Consider the following 23,089-nt stretch of genomic DNA (forward strand, 5'->3'; position numbering starts at 1 on the left):
ACGGTGTATAATTTTTCATATTTAACTAGGATCTACATTATCAGCTGGGAGATGGATCCAATTCTTTCAGCTGAAGCTAGCCAATAATCATGAGTTTTTTAGGTGTCCTAAGTAATTAGGCAACTCTAAAACTAATTTTTACCAGTTTGTTAGGAAAATTCGGCTTCGCTTCAGGGCCAGTTTCTTAATAATTAGTTAACTCTAACATTTGTTCTAATTTTTGATCCGTAGTTAACTCAACTACAAAATTTAACAACTATGCTCGTACTAGTTGTTATACTTTGTTTTGTTGAGGCCTAGGATTATTTCTAGGTCTTTTCACTATTCCGGATATCACGTCTTAGACCACTTTATTATACTAAAATTATACTTAGACATACTTTATCCTATGTCAAGCAGTCGCTTTGCCATCTTGGCAGTGAGCGTCACATCTTGACAATCTACTTTTTGCGACCCAAATAAGACGTATATACGACCTTAATTATACATCATAAAGTACTTAAATACCTTAGAATTAATTTATTTTAAGCAAAGTTTATCATTACCTAAATCAAATAGCTTGATCCATAATTAATTGAAAAGTAGCTTCTGGCAGAATAAGTAGTAGCTGACTGAATGTGATGTAGAAATTAAAAGATAATATTTACTCGTACAGTCAGCGTCAAATTGTTCGTGACACCCAAAATGGCGAAAACGTTGACAACACAACCCTACCTATTACAGTTATTATAACAAAACGCGTCACCAACTTTTTGGCTACTTGGGGTGTCACGAGCTATTTGGCGCTGACTTTACATCTGCTCATTACCAAATTAGTATTTTTGTAATATAGTATTTTTTTTAAACTGATTACACAAAAATGACTTATTCCATTCCTAAATTCAGTGCAGTTAATAATTGCCCTTTGCAAAGATACACAAAATGTTTTTTTCTTAATTGTGCGTAAATTTTATTTAATTATACATTAAGATTTATGGGCTGAGAGCTTATTCTGCGCACATGTAATTATTATTCGTCATCATCATCATTTCAGCAATAGGACATCCACTAATGAACATAATATAATGTAATCATTGTCCTGAGAAAAATGTAAAACCATAATGTTACTGCGTAGAAGTATTAATTTGTTTGTTAAGATTTGTTAAATGGATTATTATGATGCTAGACACAATAATTTTACTGTTCTAGGCTCACCGGTGAGCTGCGTCCAACGTGTTAAATTCAAACCGGTTTTAAAATAAATGTATCACACATTAAAATTTACGTCAAGAAAATAAAAATTATAATATTAGTTTTTTACCACTTATCATTTTGTTATGAACACCATAGTTGTTTTACGTGTGATTTTGCAATACGTATACAAGTACACTAATTATATGACGTATAATTTGATGTGCTAGCGTGACTGTGGTTGAAACAAAATACTATATTACAAAAAATATAATGATGGTGTGGTGTGATGACGTCATGACGCCATGATAAATTGGATCTAAATGAGTTTTATTTTTGCTTTTAGAACTTACTTAACTTGATAATGTTTTTTTTTTTCAAATAATTGTTAACAATAACTTTACTAAATTCATAAATATTGGGGTGTAAGTACCTAACGTACCAATGAAATTGAAAATAATTTCCATACAGCAAATAATTCTCACTTCAGCAAAGAAATGTGTATTTTTTATTTTTTTATTTGTTTTTTTTGGTCTTTTTTTGTTTGTTTTTTTTTTGTTTATTTTTTTTTTGTATTTTTGTTATAGTTTTTCCATTATTTATGGCAAAGCCAATCCTTACTCCTAAGCTAAACTAATCTTCTACTACAGTTATTCTTGAGGGGAGATCGCCATGACTCTTGAAATATATGTACATATCCTTACTTACGTCTAATATATATTTTTTCCTAACATATCTATATATATAAAAATGAAACCCGTTTCGCGTTGTCACGGCATCACGTGTGAACGGCTGAACCGATTTCGATAATTCTTTTTTTTAAATGTTTGTGGAAGTCCAAGGATGGTTCTTACGGAAAAAAATATTAAGAAAATCTCTACGCTAAGGCGGTACGAAGTTCGCCGGGTCAGCTAGTTGTTTATAATTAAANTTTAATTAAATACTTTTTAACTTATGATTTATTTACAGACTACTGTTACGTAACTACGTTCCACTTTCTTGTTTTGTTTTAAATAATTATTTAGTAGTAATTAAGTACTATTTAAGGTATATGTAATACCTAATATATTCTAATGATTGTAAAGTACCTTCGTCCTTGATTTAAATAATACATGCCAATTTATTGCAGACTACATTTAATGGTTTTAAACCCTGATTACTAAACTAGGTTACCTTTTCTTAATTTAGCTTATACGCATGTAACTGCGGATATTCTCTTAATTAAAATAGAACTTACTTATTCTATATGTTTTCCAATATTTTGGTATATACATCTAACAAAATTCACAGCGTCGGCGTCGTTACTTTTAAGAAAATACACATTAAAAATAAATTCGTACACTACACCTAATAAAATTATATTACAATTTTTGACATATTAATATGTATATTAAGATCAAAGCAAGCCCGGACTAAAATGAAATTAATAAAATATTATCTTAAAATCTTTGTTAATATACTCGTAGTAATTAAATATCTTCACTTCTTCTTGTCGTGTCGATAACAAACCTACACAGTGTCAGCCCAAAACTCTGCTACAAGAGTGGCGATGTCAATAGCATTCATATCTTCCTGCGTGCAGTTGTTTGGGAAAACAGGGCACGACATCATGTGCTTCATCGATTGGGGAACACAACCACACCTGCACTCCAAGTTGGAACCATCTGAGAACCGATTGCCCTTACTACGGCCGACCTACGTCCGAACTCTATTTAAGACTTCCAGGTAAGCTAGAGGAGCTCATGTCCAGGTGAAATACTCTCAGAGAAAAGGCAGGGAATATCAGCTCTCTCACGCCATAACCTGCATCTTTCTTTTGACCGACCGTCATCAAAGATCTACTAGCTACTAGCTTGGCATGGGCTGAGCGGCTCCATAAAGAGCTCGCATATTCGCCTGCTGAAAAGGAAAGCGCTAAACCAATGTACCTTCTACTTGATGTTTTGACAGTTTTTCTTAAAAGTCAGAGTGACCTATCCAAAAATACATCCAGATACATAGGAAAATCGGAATGCTCAATAAGCACCTCACGCCATTAGGTGTAGAATTTTCGACCCACCTCTCTATTGCGTAGGTGGAATGCGCTCAATAAACTACATAATATTGAACAAAGATTTTATGCAATATCAATCAATTCATTTAAAGAATTATCCTCATAAATATTAAAATATTTACCTTAGCAACTTCGCTCCATCTTTGTAATATTAATAACTACATATTCTAATCTAACTATATTAATAATTGGAAACTTGCAGCAAAAAAATATTAAAAACCTATTAATAGTCATTAAATATCTAATGTCCTCGTAGTGTGCGCCCATTTAATTTACTTAAGTCAATGAATTAATATTAAAGCGTTAGCAAAAGCGACCTTAGAACATTTACATTAGTTGAGAACTAAATTAATTTTATTTCATTTCAAACCGACTTTTAATTTTCACCTAAAATATTTTTGTTTGATTTTACCTAAATGTTTGTATACCTAAATATTCTTACGTACTCTCTACCTTTTCTAGATAATAGTTCGACCATTTAATTTGTATAATATTTATCAAGAATAGAAGTTAGAAGAAGTGCACCTCCCTAATGGCAAGAGATTATCAAACTTTTCTACGTCTCAGAGCAACAAACTGAGTTCTACACACAACATCCATATTACACCAATTGTACTGATTTCTACTGATATTATTTAATAAAATATTACTGTAAGTTTAATGGCCGAACTATAATATACCTTCAAACGATCCCGCTACGTATTGAAAATTCTTTAGCAAAATATTTCCATCTCCCACGCATTCCATTAATGAGGTTGTAACAAGAATTTTGAGATCAGGACCTTAAGTATAGTAAGGTTTAGTTACTGCCTTTTGCTTTTTGATATTTAAAAATTTGGACATTTTATGTCAATAAATCGAATATTAAATTTTTTCGTAAAACTCTCTAAAACAATATTAACGCATCCCTTACTGTACTTAGGGGTGTTAATTTATAAAATAGACACTAAATGCGTAGTATATTATTAATTATATTATTATTAGTATACAATAACATCAAAACCTTTTTTGGCCGCTATAGGCAGCCGCTCACCCATCAAGTATGGATTTTCCACCTGAAAGAAAATCAGTTGGTTTATGGAATTATTGAAAGTGTGATTTTGATGTGCTGGCCACAAGAAAGTTACAAATAGAAAGAAAGAAAAGGAAATAGATATTTTTATTGATGCAGTCAATTCATAGTTGTACCTACTCAATATTGAAGTTCTTGACTCCCCTTTAGTGAACAGTATTTTTTTTTGTAAAATTTCAAATGTGCTTTTGAAAAAAAATTGAAGTGACTCTAATTTGGACTCATATTCAAGTTATGTTAAAGAGAACAGTTGAAATAGGTATTATGTCAAATTTTATACTCGTATTTAATGAATGACTCCTTCATAAGTGTTGCACTTATCTTCAAGTCAACACAGAGAGCATTTGAAATACTCTACTATAGTTGTCCAATCTTATACTTAATACTCACGTCAGGCTTATACTTCTTGGCAACCAGGTTCTTGTGGTGGTCAGGGAAGCGCATGTCCAGCTCAGAGGGCGACTCTGGGCAGCTGAACATGTGTTCCCCGTCGCACATGCAGCGCTGCGACAGCTGATACTCGCGGCTGAAGGCAGCCGTGTTCTCGAACTCGCTGATGCAGCCTTGGTCTTCTGTTAGGAGAAGATATATGAAGCTGAGAACCCGCTGGATAGACGCTATCACAAAGGCTACTGTACACCATGGTCCAGTGTACTCGCGACGCTTCTAACCATCATGGAAGCACATCGCCAGGAGAGCTATCATCGGAGATGACATCGAACACCCCACCGTGTACCTCGTCAGCGCAACCACGACCACTTTGACAAGAGTGCCCGACTAACAAGAAGATAATTTATCTGGACCTGGACTGACAGGCTTCCAGCTTGTTACTTGCTTGGATTTTTTGGTGGACGAGCGAAAGAAGAAAGAAAAAAAGAGGACAGAATTCAAGAGAAAAAATGAAAAAGAGCCGTTTACAGTACAATCTAGTAAAAATAAAGATGAATTAAGTAGCTAACAAATGAAAATAATATTGAAGTTTTGAAATGTCAAATATCAATAATGGAAAATCGCGAGCATGTGCTCGCGAGCTAAATATGTTCACTTTTATTCGCCTTTGTTTCCGTGCGCATACACATGATTCTCCGTCGTCATGTATTTGCCTCTGGTAAATAAGAGAAGGTCTGCCTCCCGAAGTAAAGTCTAAATGAACTGACGATGACGATGAACTAAAGAACAACTTAAACATTAACTTACCAGTGTAACCAACGGGGCATGGATTGGGGGGGTTGCAGTAGGCCGGCAACACGGCGTCGGTCTTCACCATCTGCCGGTTGGGCACCACTCCTGAAGGGTGAAGACGCTGGTCGCCTTCCCCGGCACCCCCAGTCACGTACTGATGCCCCCATAGTGAGCTAGGAAAGTTTAAACTAATTAGCTATCTTATATTATGTGTTAGGAAGTACATACACAGTTACATAAAACGGTAGACAAAGGATTTCATTGTTTCCAGTTTGCTTCATCTCTAGAACTAACGGACCTATTTCCATAAGTCCATTAAACTCATTATGTGCTGTACTTAAGTCACTAAAACATATAGCTCCATCGTGCTTTGCTGGGTACGTTATTTTATTTGTTCCGTAATTGTCATCCGATTCTTGTATACGAGTAGGTCTGCTGCCCTGTCTTCCTTTTGCCTATTATAACTATAAAGTTGAGACTGATAAAAAGGGCCCACCTGTGCTGCAAATATTCCTGATCGCGCAAGCTTGGGTTTGGGTTGCCGTCGATGAGGGAATCGTAGTCCAACTGCTCGTTCTCCAGCTCCTTATTGGCCCGAGCCATGAGGGCCAGGTGCCTGTCACTAGACGGGAAATCCAGATAACTCGAAGCTGCGTCGTTGAACTCCTTCCCCATACGCTCCACGACCTCACGAAGTAAAGCTTCGGTGAGGATGTGCTCCTATGGAAGGAGGGTAATATGAGCTAACAGTTGTTGAGACGTTCAAGTGNTTCAAGTGAAATCTTCGAATAAGGCGGTGCAAGGTGTGCATGCGTATGTACACTGACTGTACTACAAAAAACGGGACTATTCCCACCTCTCGTTCCCATCGCTGCAACTCCTGTATAGCCAGGATCTACAGCTTGACCGCCAATAAAAACCCAACCAGTGAAGGTCAAGTTTGTACCGGGGGAAAGCTAAACTGTCATTGGACCCGCAACGAAATTAATTAGAAGAACATAGGAGGAGGTCGAAGGTAAGGTTCGACTTTTGTACTACAGTCAGAGCTAATAAGTTCGCAACACTTCTTTGTTACATAAAGCCCGGCTTCCATCAAAACGGAACGGAGCAGAAAAATGTTTTGTATAACCAATCAGATTTCATTATTTCCACTTCTCGTCTCCACTCCGCGCTGCGCGCTGTCAAATTCTGTAGAAAAATTTGACGGCCCGACACTTCACATCTTCTCTCCGCTTTGGTGGAAACTGGGCCTCGGGGTATGTATCTGACTACATAGCTAACTATGTATATAAAATAAAACAAACCTTTCCCCCAATAGAACCATGGGGGATAAAGCCCATGGTTCCGACGATGCTTATCGCCAAGAAGAGCGCTTCGTGCGGGCCCATTTCTAATCTGTGGACAAAGAAATGACTTTATGAAATAACTCAATTTTTCAGTAGCCATACACGTAACTAGGTTTCTTTCATTGTAGGTTATGAACAGTTACACGTTATATTGACGGTTATAAACTGTAATATCATAAAATTTTCTTTTTATATTTTGATCCACGATAGAAAACGAGATTAAATTTTTTAGGGGATCGAATTAGTAACAACGGATTACTTTAAGTAGTAACTACATAAAGAGCCTCTTATCTTGGACTAATAAAGCACAAAAACACAAACAAAGGTCACTAAGTCAAATTGTATTAGTCATCGTAAAACGTTAATATGTAGAGAAATACAGTAGGCGCAGTTATAATTAAAAAAAACTTTATCATAGTTTCTGATTTAAGAATAACATGCTTGACTTGCAATTAAGTAAAGTTAAAATTATTTGAAGTTATGTCTTCAATGTTAATTAATTGAATATTAATCGAGAGTAGAATAGATTTTTTTAGTAAATAGAGGAAAATATACAAAGAATGTACAGACAACTAATTATGTGCCCTTCTGACAGAAAGGGGTGCCTTTTTGTCAGGGCTCAGCAAACATAGAGTCTGATGTCTCGAAACTGAATTTTGAGGGGGGCCTTATCCTAATTAATAAAATTTCCTTATTTCATTAAACTTTTAAAGAATATTTAGGTTTTATAAACACTTCGTTGCTTATTGTATCTCATTTGATTGACAAATCACCACCACGCGCGTGCGCAGTGCTAACTCGTATTTAACTTAGGCTGAGTTGCACCACCTAACTTTGACGGTAACTAGGACGATAACCGGTGCTTTTTGTATGGAATTAGTGAACTATACTAGGAGTCACAGTCAAATATTTATTTATTCGTATGGACTATTAAATACTGCTTACAAACCGTCGATTATTTCTAGAAAAAAAAAACTCTTATGGAGCATTTACGTTTCTCATACTGTTTTTTCCGTACCAGCCTACATTTGGCAAGGTGCTGAGAAGAAGCGCCGCAACAAACTCAGTCACCACTGTCTGCAGTTAATTAGGTTACTGTACTCATTTCAGTTATGGTTAAAGTGATGTGGCCATAGCGACCAGCTAAGCCTTTTTTTGTCGTGGCCCGAAATTTTACTGGTGCGAAATGACGCGAATCAATAATATATTATGACTTATGACTAACATGACATAACATTATTGCCAGATGTTTTGTAAAAAAATATCGGTATTGAGCAAGTGCAAGTTGAAACAAATATTTCGGGTTCAGTATGGTTGATGGTGCTTTATGGTTTCTAATTATTTGTTTGTAAAACATTTGAGCTTTGTGTGTGTGCATCTAAGCATCCTGAAATAAGTTTGCCCATAAAAATGGAATGTTTATTGATTATTTTAAGGCCGCACAGCGTACCTACTGCTCGCTTCAGTGAAAAATTTAAAGAAAATCATATCTTCGACTTTATTATAATAAAAATCTGTTATGAAAATGTCTTTTTCGTTTCGTTTCAGATTTTGTGTTTCTGAAAAAATAATTTCAGAGAATTAGAAAATCGAATTGTATTATAACTTGGAAAAAAAAATCTATTGACGATGTGTAAAGAGCCCAACCTAACGAAGTATGTTGGAAAGTCTAAGAAGGTCGGAATAAAGTACCTAATTATTTACCTTTTTCTTTGATAGTGTAAATATTTCTCTATCACAAAGCGGAACCTTAATAAAAACTGAGCGTGGTGCCATTGTGTATCCATGTGGGTGGGACGATTAAGATACTATCAAATGTTTTGGGGCGGTCTCCTTTGATCCCGCCATGTCGCATGACGTCACTGCTCATTTGTCTCTAATTAAATTCTGTTCATAAGCCACAGACAAGCTCAGGCGTCTGAAGAGAGATAAACGACGATAACTTTTATTTATTAATAATCTTCGACTTAGTGTAAAAATAACTCTAGACTGTATTATTACGATGTAGAGTTGTATATCGAACATCGGTCATTCGAAGTTCTTTAGCTTGCGTGAATTATTGATAGGTCAGCGCTACTGCAGTTGTAGCTTTTACTTATTGATTAATTCTGTATTTAAACCTATTTGCTTGGACTGAGTACTAAGTAACGCATAGATAGGTATTAACAATATCAGTGAATTTTGAAAATACGTTGATTTTGGTGAAAGCAAAGACAGCAAAAGCATAAGCTTTGCATGGATTACCCATGCAAAGCTTATGCTTTTGCTGTCTTTGCTTTCACTTGCTTTTTTAAAGAAAGAAGGAAAGAAACATATTTTATTTGATTCAAACACAGTTTAACAGAATAACAGATAATAACAAAAAAAATTCAACCAAAATGGCACCTACTACTCAGCACATTTTAGTTAATAGGTACCTCTATGATTTGGGTAAAACAAAAAAACAAGTATTTTTTTCAGGAATCAAGTCTCCTTTGGCCGATTGGCCGTGTGCAGTGGCGAAAATATTTTATTCAGGGATTACGTAAGCATTGATGTCATTAGGCATCGGTACATGACTTGGAAATTTACCAATCAGCCGCTTGAATAATAAAACGCGAGTTCTAAAATCGTAGGTAATATCGATCAGTACCAACTACCACGTAAACAATGCAGCTAGGTTGTCACTCCAATTGAATATAGAGTATCGATTGGTCAGTAGATAGGGTTGCCAGGTCAAAAACACAAAAGCCGGACTCTGTGATTCATTTGGCTGGACATTTTACCCTAAAAGCCGGACATGTGACGGGGTCATAGCCTCACGAGTGACTACAATCATCATCGGTTGCCCAACACATCCTGATGCGCTTCATATTATTCTGTGGCTCGATTTTCGCCTGGCGCGGCAAGGACCGGCCAAAAGCCGGTCAGGCCGGACAAGACAATATTTGGCCGGACAAGAGCGTAAAAAGCCAAACATGTCCGGCTAAAGCCGGACACCTGGCAACCCTAACAGTAGAGGTACTAGAATCGATTGCGTGAATAATAAAATTGAAAGGTGAGCGCCGCTGCAGTACTTAGTGGGTAATATCGATCAAGTAATGCAGCTAACAACAAGTATGTAGATTGACGACTCAATTTAACTCAAGTCGAAAGCTGGACTATTGTATTGCATTTCATTGAATATTTGATAAAAAAAAAAATCACGGCTTTAATAGCGAAAATAAGCTTTTTACCCGACTGCGCCAGAAGGAGGGTTATATTTTTAATTTGCGAAAAATTTACAGGAATAATTAAGCCCCATTAGAAAATTTCCGGTAAGCGCAGCAGCAGCAATCGTTAAGACGTTTACAAGGTGGACCGAAGACCTTATAAAGGTAGCGGGAAGGCACTGGATGCAGGCCGCCACCAACCGACTATTCTAGAAATCATTGGGGGAGGCCTATGTTCAGCAGTGGACGTCCTGTGGCTGAAATGATGATGATGATTAGAAACTTTTATCAACTTTCGTGAAAACTGCTTCAAGTTTCAAGTGTTTTGNATGTTTTGGACTTTGCCTAAGTTGCTAAAATAGTAGTTCCATACTTCGGCTGCTAATACCGGAAAGAGGCGTAGGTTTATCGTACACTTTAACAAGCAATTGTAGGGAAAATTTACATTAGGACGTGTAGTACAAGCCTACACAGAAAATAAAAGATTTTCGACGTGGGCCGGTTATGATGCGGCGCACTTAAGGTTCGGCCAAACCAACGCGATCATACGCGATCAGCCGGCGTGCAGCGATGGCGACCAGACTTAAGGTTCAGTCAAACCACGACCAGACAACGTGTATGAATTTGTAGCGATGAGTTCCCATCAAAGCGTCCTGTCATTGGTCGCGGCGATCTATGCAGCGTCTGCACGCAGCGATCAGCGATCATCGCGTGTGATCGCGTTGGTTTGGCCGAACCTTTAGCGCAGACTGCAGACCCGATAACAACCGGCCCACTAACTGGGGATATGCGCGAGATTCAGGACTAAGAGCTGCCTCCATTCACTAGATTGTTCATTCAAGCTTTCTACGCTCAAAGATTATGAAGGTGTGAGGTTGTCTTTGGTGTTTACTTAAGTTTTAAGTAATGTGTAGCATAAAATATATACCTATAAAAAAAAACTATAAACCGATTTTCGCTTTATTATTCATAGACACTTAAAAGTAGCGCGACGAACGCGCGATTCTTTTTTCAGTGCTTGATTGGAAGATCACCGTTATCTAGACGTTAACTTATTTTGACATTAAAACTTTGTTTCTGTAGCACTTTTTTATTATTATTTTGTTATTAAGTTCGAAAGGGGTGGCAAGTAGAGCTAGATCCCATGCCTATAACTATCATCATCATTTCAACCACAGATCGATAGTTTTTTTTTGCAGAACAAGGCAGGATTTGACCGTAATCGCACCTGATGAGGTAAGATGCTGTCTAGGATGGTACATTTGTCGGCCCAGTAAGTGTTTATTCACTCTCGCCTTGAAAAGGCCCAGATTATAGTGTTCGGGTTAATTGTGGGCAGGCCTACTAGGTGGACCGACGCTCTGTTAAAGGTCGCGGGAAGAACCTGGATGCGGGCAGCGCAGGACCGTCCAGTATGGAAAGCCTTGGGGGAGGGAGGCCTTTGTCCAGCTGTGGACGACATTTGGCTGAAACGAACTGTTAGGGATATATTAAGTCCGCTACAGAGCAATAAACACAGTGGTTGGTAGTAACATTATAAATATATTGGTATCAAAGCACACGTAGAATATTTACAATAGAGAGTTCGGCACAGCCATTACACAGCTAAAAACAACATCACATTTGAATATAAATGACAGTTCTATCATAGCGGTTCCAGCTAGCCAGCTCTACGTTATACAGCATGAAGGTGCTCATCAACACGAACGAACGATAATGTTCGGGAAAGATTTGTTAAATGATGTGTGTAGGTATTATCCTAATCTACCTTCGTGTTTACTCTATGCGCGGGGTGAGGACGCGGGTCGGGGGCACCTGCGCGCGCGCCGCGTGGGCGGCTTTCGACGCGTCTGCTCGCGTTGCAAATTTATCGATGTATCGATATCTAGTTAATCGTTATAGCCAAATAAGGCAAATTGATTCTTAAAACACATACAAGTGACTTGATAAGTATCGTTTCTGTATTGTATTTTGATGAGATTTTATCTCTTAACTCATTATGTAGGACCATAATATGTAATATTGGTTATAATCAAGAAAATATATTTTTGAATTTTCCATAAGTATTAAAATGTGTGGATATTATTATTCTTCTTATGTGTTTTGCTTACCAAGAGTTTCTAAAATGCATTTTGTCAAGAATTATTTTTTTTAGAATTTTTCGTAACCTGAAGGTTGTAACGTAATAGTGTATAAAATCGTAGTATTTTTTTCCAGATCGCATTAAGTTACCTACGAATTTCGCACACATACCTACTTAAAAAAAGTCGATACAAAATTTGCACATCACTACACAGCCTGTTTCCAATGCGGGGGCGCCAAAGATAGTAACGTAACTCCCATTTTATATTGATGGAAGCACGCAATATGACGGAGATAACCTGATAGGCCACTGAGCATGTCATGTGTAGGGTTTATGGTACGAGTAGCGTGCGTACTAAGGTTGAGGATATTAAAGGGAAATGCGAGTTTGTAGTAATCAAGTGGCAGTGGGCGGGGCACATAGCTCGTAGAGACGATGGCCGTTGGGGCAGGAAAGTTCTCGAGTGGCGACCACGGGCTGGAAGACGTAGCGTGGGCAGGCCTCCTACTAGGTGGACCGACGATCTGGTGAAGGTCGCGGGAAGAGCCTGGATGCGGGCAGCGCAGGACCGTTCATTGTGGAAAACCTTGGGGGAGGCCTTTGTCCAGCAGCGGACGTCATTTGGCTGAAAACGAATGAACGCGAGTTTGTACAATCGATTTTTTTACGTAATGCCACCTGAGATTAGATAATTCTGCCTCCTTCCAAAAATTGCTGTGCCCTAGCTGGGTCCACATTGTTCTGCTTAAATTGTAAGATCTAATGTGCTAATAAATAATGTGGTAAAGCAATAAAGTATTGAGTAGGTACTGCTACTGTCATAGGTAGGTACTCTTATGTCTCTCTTTTTGAAAGCTGTGGATTGTTGAATGTCATTTTTGAATTTAAAATGTAATATTGTCCTTATAAAAAGTGTTTCTTTTGTAATGTGCTATTTTAACACCGTTAAACTAAGTGTCAAAATTTTTTTCTTTAGGTAGAGTCTGATTGCGACTATACCTTTAATTTGCCACCATATTTGGAAGTATTGTTTAAGGTTCAATGATATTTCCAGAACCTTTTTTAAATCGACCGTTGAACTAGCCTATATCAGTTCCAATAACGATTATCCAAATCCTTAATTTATTGCTGTAGTTTACTGCAGTCCCTAAGTCCGTGCTAAGTCGTGGTGGGTTTCGCAAACGGCTTAATATTTTATGGCCATAACCGTGCGATGGTCACATTGTGCCTACATGAGCAACCTACGTAGTAATTATGATCCAGTGTCGAAAGCTGTGTACTTAGTGCTATCGATAAAATAATTTAAAGTTTACGATAGTTTAGAGAACTATTAAGCTATCGATACTTTAGAAGCTGAGGTTTCGGGTTCAAATCCCGTGAGGTAAGTATATTTTTTCCTAGATAATTGGTGTATTATTGGAACAATTGTCCGGAATAGATCGCTTTATAGCGATAAGACCGCCTAAATTGTACCGTCTCTCTTGTATATTTCATTCTTTTATTTTCTTGTCCTGTGTATAGAATAAAGTATGTATGTTCTATTTATCTATCTATTAATAAGTCTCGTGACTTAAATAAATAAAGAAACTAGTAAACGATATCCCGAATTGTGAACATAATCATTTGGGTAGGGTGACAAACAACTTTTTTTGACAAGTGTTGGTCATGGAAAATAACCCATATACACACACCGGCAGATTNGTGTTTTGGACTTTGCCTAAGTTGCTAGAATAGTAGTTCCATACTTTGGCTGCTAATGCCGGAAAGAGGCGTAGGTTTATCCTACACTTTAACAAGCAATTGTAGGGAAAATTTGCATTAGGACGTGTAGTACAAGCCTACACAGAAAATAAAAGATTTTCGACGTGGGCCGGTTATGATGCGGCGCACTTAAGGTTCAGCCAAATCAACGCGATCATACGCGATCAGGCCGCGGATGGCGACCAGACTTAAGGTTCAATCAAACCACGACCAGACAGTGTGTATGAATTTGTAGCGATGAGTTCACATCAAAGCGTCCTGTCATTGGTCGCGGCGATATATGCAACGTCTGCACGCAGCGATCAGCGATCATCGCGTGTGATCGCGTTGGTTTGGCCGAACCTTTAGCGCAAACTGCAGACGCGATAACAACCGGCCCACTAACTGGGGATATGCGCGAGATTCAGGACTAAAGCTGCCTCCATTCACTAGATTGTTCATTCAAGCTTTCTACGGTCAAAGATTATGAAGATGTGAGGTTGTCTTTGGTTTTTGTAATTTGGTTAATGTGTAGCATAAATATATAAAAAAACTATAAACCGATTTTCGCTTTATTATATTCATAGACACTTAAAAGTAGCGCGACGAACGCGCGATTCTTTTTTCAGTGCTTGATTGGAAGATCACGGTCATCTAGTAGGTTAATGTCTACATTAACTTATTTTGTCATTAATTAAGATGCTGTCTAGGATGGTACATTTATCTGCCCAGTAAGTGTTTACTCACTCTCGCCTTGAAAAGGCCCAGATTATAGTGTTCGGGTTAATTGTGGGCAGGCCTCCTACTAGGTGGACCGACGATCTGTTAAAGGTCGCGGGAAGAACCTGGACGCGGGCAGCGCAGGACCGTTCAGTATGAAAAGCCTTGGGAGAGGCCTTTGTCCAGCAGGTGACGACGTTTGGTTGAAACGAACGAACGATAATGTTCGGGAAAGATTTGTTAAATGATGTGTGTAGGTATTATCCTAATCTACCTTCGTGTTTACTCTATGCGCGGGGTGAGGACGCGGGTCGGGGGCACCTGCGCGCGCGCCGCGTGGGCGGCTTTCGACGCGTCTGCTCGCGTTGCAAATTTATCGATGTATCGATATCTAGTTAATCGTTATAGCCAAATAAGGCAAATTGATTCTCCAAACACATAAAAGTGACTTGAAAAGTATCGTTACGTTACTGTATTGTATTTTAATGAGATTTTATTTCTTAACTCACTGTAGGATCATAATATTTAATATTGGTTATAATCAAGAAAATATATTTTTGAATTTTCCATAAGTATTAAAAATCTGTGGATATTATTATTCTTCTTATGTGTTTTGCTTACCAAGAGTTTCTAAAATGCATTTTGTCAAGAATGATTTTTTTTAGAATTTTTCGTAACCTGAAGGTTGTAACGTAATAATGTATTTTTGTATTTTAAGTAAAAACCAAAAATCGTAGTATTTTTTCCAGATCGCATTAAGTTACCTTCGAATTTCGCACACATACCTACTTAAAAAAAGTCGATACAAAATTTGCACATCACTACACAGCCTGTTTCCAATGCGGGGGCGCCAAAGATAGTAACGTAACTCCCATTTTATATTGATGGAAGCACGCAATATGACGGAGATAACCTGATAGGCCACTGAGCATGTCATGTGTAGGGTTTATGGTACGAGTAGCGTGCGTACTAAGGTTGAGGATATTAAAGGGAAATGCGAGTTTGTACAAACGTTTTTTTTACATAATGCCTACTGAGTAGATACCTACTGCTTTAATACAGTGTGAGTCACGTTAAAGTGTACATATGAAAATATATGAAACTAGACCTATTTTTATCGATAAAAAAGAGGTCAAAAATTTTTTGAGATTTTTTTTAAATTTTTTTTTGGATTTTTTTTCTTCCAATTACTTATTGTAAAGAAAACGTAATAACTTTTAAATTAAGCGGTATATCCTGATAAAATAAAAACAGTAATAATGCTAAATAACAGGCAATACTAAAAAAATACATGAAATACCTAGAAAATGCCAACAAATAATAAAAAATGATACTTTTTGAAAAAAATCTGCTTTAAAATTCGTATTTTTTTGGTTATTTGATAAATTTCTCCAAAAAATGCCCCTATAACAGATGGTTTTTGTTACTTTTTATTATTTTCTATCATATTACTTTTGTAAAACTTAAAAATCGAATGTCTCTATCCCTATCACAACATTTGCTATGATCGTTTGAACAAAGGCCTGCCACCACATTTTTCTCCGCTACAGGTAGAGACAATTTCAATTTTAATTCAAATGCTTATTTTACTTCGAAATCTTTTGTTTTTATTTAAAATCTAACTTGTCTTTATCAAAATTACAAATCTAGAGTCACTTTCAGTTTCGTTGTTGAGGAAGCGTTGAATGGCGCGCCCGGAGAGGCTTAGTTCAAACGATCATTGCAAACGTTGTGATTGGGATAGAGACATGCGATTTTTGGTTTTACAAAAGTAATACGATAGAGAATAATAAAAAGTAACAAAAACCATCTGTTATAGGGGCATTTTTTGGAGAAATTTATCAAATAAAAAAAAATACGAATTTTTAAGCACATTTTTTTCAAAAAGTATCATTTTTTATTATTTGTTGGCATTTTTTGCGTATTTTATGTATTTTTTAGTATTGCCTATTTATTTAGCATTATTACTGTTTTTATTTTATCAGGATATACCGCTTAGTTTAAAAGTTATTACGTTTTCTTAACAATAAACAATTGGAAGAAAAAAAATTCTATAAAAAATTAAAAAAAAAATCTCAAAAATTTTTGGACCTCTTTTTTGTCGATAAAATAGGTCTAGTTTCATCTATTTTCATATGTACACTTTAACGTGACTCACACTGTATAGAAACTTGAGTATACCTTTTGCTATAAAATATGCCACTTTGTACACCGTTAAAATTGTAGAGTTTACCACTGTAGATTGCTCGCTACACCAATTTTGAATTACAATTTTAACCTTTTTAAGGTTAAGTGATATTAGGTAACTATACCTTAATCCTTTTTAGATCGACTCTTTAACATTAGCCCTTAGGTATCAGTTCCAATAACGATTATCCAAATCCTTAATTTATTGCTGTAGTTTACTGCAGTCCCTAAGTCCGCGCTAAGTCGTGGTGGGTTTCGCAAACGGCTTAATATTTTATGGCCATAAACGTGCGATGGTCACATTGTGCCTACATGAGCAACCTACGTAGTAATTATGATCCAGTGTCGAAAGCTGTGTACTTAGTGCTATCGATATAATTTAACGACAGTTTAAAGAACTGTTAAGTTATCGATATTAAGAATAGTCAGGTATCAAATTAAGTGAATTCAGGATATTATCATGGAAATTAGAGTTTCAGGCGAGGTTGCGGATTCGAATCCCACGAGGCAAAAGGTATTATTAATTCAAAGTTTTGTCCTGGACAATTATAGTAATTAATTCTTGTATTGTGTTGTCTATGGTATTGTCGATGATACTGAATAAACGTTTCTTCTTTCTTTGTTTCTAATTATTGAAACCACATAATTAGTATTTACTAGCGGCCACCCGCGACTTCGTACGCGTGGATCCCGTTTTACCATAGAAATGTTTTTTCCCACTAACTCCCGTTCACGTGGGAATTTGCAATATCCTCTTGTAACTAAACTTTAAGTTTACTAAGGTACCTGCATGCCAAATTTCAAGCGTCTAACTAAAGCGGTTTAGATTTTTCATACAAAAGGATTTTCCCGCTAATTCCCGTTCCCGTGGAAATTTTGCAATGTCCTGTTGTAACTAAGCTTTAAGTTTACTTAGGTACCTGCATGCCACTATAGTTATTTTGAAAATATATTTCATGTAGGTACAGAATTGACCTCTCTACAGATTTATTATAAATATAGATTGCACAAACAAGTCTGGTGGCTCAAGAAAAGTACTAAGTTATATCCTACTAGCTTTCCGCCCGCGGCTTCGCCCGCGTGGAATTTTGTCTGTCACAGAAAAACTTTATCGCGCGCGTCCCTGTTTCAAAAACCGGGATAAAAACTATCCTATGTTCTTTCCCGGGACTCAAACTATCTCTATGCCAAATTTCATCAAAATCGGTTGCGAGGTTTAAGCGGGAAAGCGTAACAGACAGACAGACAGACAGACAGAGTTACTTTCGCATTTATAATATTAGTTGGGAAGTTGGGATTCATGTAACCTTTTGGTTGACAAACAAATTTTTTTGACAAGTGTTGGTCATGGAAAATAACCCATATATTTACATGCCACCGCTGTATCGATATATCGATTGATCGCTATCGTATCGATCACCTCATTAGTAATTCCGGCGCACACGCACGAATCCGGGACACGTCGATTCGATTCTATTTCGACACGTACACCTAAATCCTGGTTGACACAAAAATCCCACAAATGATGATGTTTATCATACTGATAGCAATAGCATATTATCTAATAATCGATAGCAAAGTTAAACAAGTAAATATTTTTTTAGATTTGTTTTGCTTTTAGGCTTAACTGAATGTTAATATTTAGCACTTGTTTGGTTAATTTAAAAAACCAACTGATTAAATAATGGACGTCTGTTTTTGCAATGGTCCGTGACCCTCACACTGAAAACCAGCGCTGTGGCATTCGTCACCGTGGGCCACGGCATAATAATATGCTGAGTGGGGTCCCGTTGCAGTGGGCATCTTGTTGGTGAATGGGTGGCACTGCTCAGTTTACTCTTGTTTTTATTTTTTTCTTCTTCCATTATTATGTGCCACTGTCATGCCTATGTAATTGCCTGTATTTGTGTGATGTCCATTGTATTAAATGTATATTTTTTTCTTTCTATTTGTAAATTCATCATCATCATCATCATCATTTCAGCCATAGGACGTCCACTGCTGAACATAGGCCTCCCCCAATGCTTTCCATGTTGATCGATTTTTAGCGGCCTGCGCCCAGCGCTTCCCTGCTACCTTTACGATGTCGTCGGTCCACCTTGCAGGTGGACGTCCCAAGATGCGTTTTCCGGTACGCGGCCTCCATTCCAGAACCTTACTGCCCCATCGGCCGTCAGTTCTGCGTACTATGTGCCCTGCCCATTGCCACTTCAGCTTGCTAATCCGTCGGGCTATGTCAGCGACTTTGGTTCGTTTACGTTCGTTTGATTTATTTGTAAATTAGCCCAATTAATTTAATGAAGAACTAGGCCAAAATGTTAAATCAATAGGTTTAAGAAGACATTATTTAAAATTATTAATTAAGAAAAACATCAATGTTCATAGTTTTTAAACATTAAGTATACCCAAGTTGCAACTGCAAAATTATTTTTTCCATACGTAACATGTTTTTTTAGAATATTAATTTTAATAGTTTATTTTAAGTTCGTAACATAATAACATAAGGCACGCACGGCATCTGCACACAAGCGACATATATGGCGGTCAAGCTGTAGATCCCAGGATCTATTATATATTATATATATTATGTAGCCAGCTACACAGGAGTTGCAGAGGTGGGAACGAGAGGTGGGAATAGTCCTGAAGCGACACGTCATGTCTTTTCACGCGTGCGAAGGGTGCGCGCCCGGCATTGATAAATAGCTTTTCTAAAGGTCAAGTTTTCGTGACACCACTGACAGGTTGATTTATTATCGCCGTGACGTCATAACAGACGTCATACTGTACAATGTACGAATGTGACCGAGTTACCGATGCGGCAAAGTGTGATTTATCACTCTACAAAAGGTTTCGTTGTGGAAAATAAATCTTTTATTGTGTGAGTTTTTTTTAAATTCGTATACGTATTTTATTGGTAAATAAATAGCAACTATAAGAATGACTACTTTTTTTTTGCATGATGGATCAATCATTCAAATAAATGTTACAAAAGTTGAAAAACGTTGGAGTAATATAACAATACGAAAAAGTTTATTTATTTTAAAAGAATCTGAATAAATAACTGCCCAATTCATAAAAGTTTTCATTAGCCCGTATCGTTCCAACTAAATCAATTAAATCGTGTGTTTAAAAGTGAAGTGACAAGTTAAATGTAACAGTTAAGATTCAGTAATAATATATTTAATTTACGATATGCCTTTTATTAAAAAAACTTTAATGCTTTCCAAAAGCGCAAGCGTATTGAATGACTGACTAAACTGTAAACAAAATTCGACCGAATGACAATTGAAGAGGAATGAACGATCGCCTAAATGACGTGTGTGAGCGAATCAGTGAACACAATCAACCGCTCTTTCGTTCACTCCATTTTGGATGTGCTCGCAACAAGTTATTGATTTGTTTGGCAGATAACTAGAGAACGAATGACCGGTTACCAAATGAATGAATAAAAGGGTAGTGAATAAACACTACTCTGTGTTAACGAACGAATGAGCAATGAACGATAACAATTCGGTCGTTCGACTGAACATTACCGACCACTGTAGGTACGAGAACTAGTGACCGCCATTTTCACTTTCATGTTGAATGAGTTAGCAACAAGTTATTGATTACTCGTACCTTGTTATGTTAGTACGTGACCGGAATGAATGATAGGAGCGATTTAATTATCCATTCACTCACATAGATCGGATGAAACGAAGGAAGATTCAATAGAGCCAGTCCTATAAAACTAAAAGCAATATCTTTGATGCGCGTATGAGATAGATTGGTAAAATGTCAAAAAATATTTTTTATGTAAGTAAATAATCTTGCACTCTTTAAGATGATTGTAAGATTTTTTGTATTGTTTTTATTTCTTTAAATTGAAATTCTCATCAATTATTGTTTTTCAATAGTTTGAAACTTTAAAATCAAATAATAATTTATTTAAATATCAATTAGGTACGTTCAATGTCAATTATCAAAATAAGCTAATCGCGCCACCCCTAAGTCTTCAACTGCCCTATCAAAACGTAACAACCCAATCCCAATTCAACTTGAAATATACCTTATCTTCTTTGTCTAAGTCCCACTTCGCCCCGCGCGTGTCGTAATTTACGACGCATCCGAATGCAACTGGGAGGGTCCCCAGGCAATCATATCGATTCGCTATTTATAGACTGAGCTATCAAACTGCGCAGGTCTAGGTAGCCTAGGTAGCTTTCATCGATATTGCCCGGGACCCGGGAGAGGCAACGGCGCAGGTCTGGATGCAACGAGATGGCCTAGATGGTGTAATATGACGCAATTTGTGCACCGGACATGTTGAAATGGAGGATGCAAAATGGCGTCCATGAAAATATTGTGCGACTGAATGATGAATTTATGGCTTAATCATGAGATAAAGGTCGGTTAAAGATAGATTTTGGGTAGTTTTTGAAATTAAATCTCGTGAGAATCAATTTTTAATGGTTTTGAATGTTTTTTGCGAATATTGGCCGAGTTTAAAGAACAAAGGAATTGTGAAAAATTTTAATTTGTCCATTTTAAAAGCTCGTACGATTCTAAAGACTTTTTTTGAAGCATTTAAAAGTTGATTATACATGAGGTCTTGCTCATTAATTAATATGAAACGTGAAATCTGAAACGTTTTATTATTAATTTGAAGGGCTATTTAAATCTTTGTCCCAATTAGTCAACCCTTGTTGTTAAGGAGGGTCTCTTGAGCCGGCACCAAAGTAGGTACCGCGCAGACTCCGACCTGTTGCGTCTTGAGACGTCCTTGTTGACGTGTCTTAACGACTTTTTCGTCAACTTCGACGCCATCAAAATTTTTCCGATTTTTTTCGCTTTCGAACAAAACAGAGAACGGAACGATTTTTAAGCGGGTTTTTATCTTGATATCGCAATTGAAGGATTATCAAGATCACGATAAAAATTACGAAAAATCGTACGTAACGCGTTAAAAAAGGCCGCACTTAACATTAACATAGGTACACATTATAAAAAATTACAACAAACAAGTGACAAGAAAGTGTTGGAAAATTGCTCAGGGGTAATATTGTTAAATCAAAATGGAGGCGTTCAAAGTAAAATTAGGCAAACTTGTCAAAAAAATCGATAGCAGTGGCAGAAGTTTGTTTGTCAAAAAAACATTATTTTTTAATAAAAAGCTCAAAGAAGGCTTAGAGACACGTGGGATAGCAGACGTTCACAGTTAATTAAAACAATCGACTTACGTGCAGCCTGACCAAACTCGCAATAATAATGATCAGCGCCACTGCCAGGTACATGCACTCGCTTTTCGACCCACTTGGTCTCGAAAATGGACAAAAATGTGTTCCAACACTGGTTTCGCGGAGAAATTTGGAAGCGTACTCACCAATTTGGTAGCAGCGGGCAAAATGACCCCGGCACACCGGTGCGCGCGATCGATGGGGTCGCGCAGGCGCGGTGTTGAAGCTACGCAGTTGCCGAGGCTTCGCTCTGGAGGCTCACAACACAGGGAGGGACAGAAGGACCACTTGGATAGCACCCCTGCTTGTGGCGACTGTTGCTCGCCGCCAACGATGAAACTTGCATTTTGTGTGGTTTTAAGTGTCGGCGTGAACTGATGTAAAATTCTAACCTCAAGAATCAGCAATCTACTTTTAAGAATGGATCTAAGACACTGAATAAATATTGGAGTAACTTTCAACCAATCACAAGCTTGAATTTTCATCCTTGAGTAACATTTCATACTAAAATATTGGTAATGACTCTGAAATAGACTACTCTTAGCAAATACTAAAACTAACTACCATGTATGCGTTTCTCGAGAAAATTTTCACCGTTTCCCAGCTCTACCATGATTTTCTCTATTTCGTAGTTGGTTATAATAGGTTAGTATAAAAAGCAAAAAACTTTATAGAAGGAAGGCTCTGGATGCAGGCCGCTACCAACCGGCGAATCTGGAAATCATTGGGGGAGGCCTAAGTCTGAATTTAAGTCTGCTGACAGTGGACATTCTGTGGCTGAAATAATGATGAATTAGGACATAATTTTCTATTTGGCTATTAGTACTTCTTGTTGTGTTTACACTGACCTTTCTGCATTTTTCTATCATGTATGAANATGAAACTTGCATTTTGTGTGGTTTTAAGTGTCGGCGTGAACTGATGTAAAATTCGAACCTCAATAATCAGCAATCTACATTCAAGAATGGATTCAAGACACTAAATAAATATTATACTAACTTTCAACCAATCACGACATTGAATTCGCACCCATGAGTTTCATTTAGTACTTAAATATTGGTAATTGCACTGAAATAGGCAATTCTTAGCAACACTAAAATTAAGTAGCATAGGTACGCGTTTCTCGAGA

General features: G+C 37.1%; 1 protein-coding gene across 1 annotated transcript; it reads right to left on the reverse strand.

Moving 5' to 3' along the window:
• Positions 1-3,705: 3,705 nt before the first annotated feature.
• 7B2 (Secretogranin_V domain-containing protein 7B2) lies at positions 3,706-22,107 on the reverse strand. Its single transcript, XM_028301392.1, has 6 exons — positions 21,964-22,107; positions 6,782-6,872; positions 5,974-6,197; positions 5,493-5,650; positions 4,686-4,867; positions 3,706-4,278 (listed from the first exon to the last, which is right to left on the reverse strand). The coding sequence occupies exons 2-6, from the start codon at positions 6,863-6,865 to the stop codon at positions 4,204-4,206; spliced, it is 723 nt and encodes a 240-aa protein (XP_028157193.1). The 5' UTR covers positions 6,866-6,872; positions 21,964-22,107; the 3' UTR covers positions 3,706-4,203.
• Between the last annotated feature and the right edge of the window lie 982 nt (positions 22,108-23,089).

This window comes from Ostrinia furnacalis, unplaced genomic scaffold, assembly GCF_004193835.3.
Source record: "Ostrinia furnacalis isolate ACB-3 unplaced genomic scaffold, ASM419383v2 OfSCF0918, whole genome shotgun sequence".
In the NCBI taxonomy this organism is placed as follows: Eukaryota; Metazoa; Arthropoda; class Insecta; order Lepidoptera; family Crambidae; genus Ostrinia; species Ostrinia furnacalis.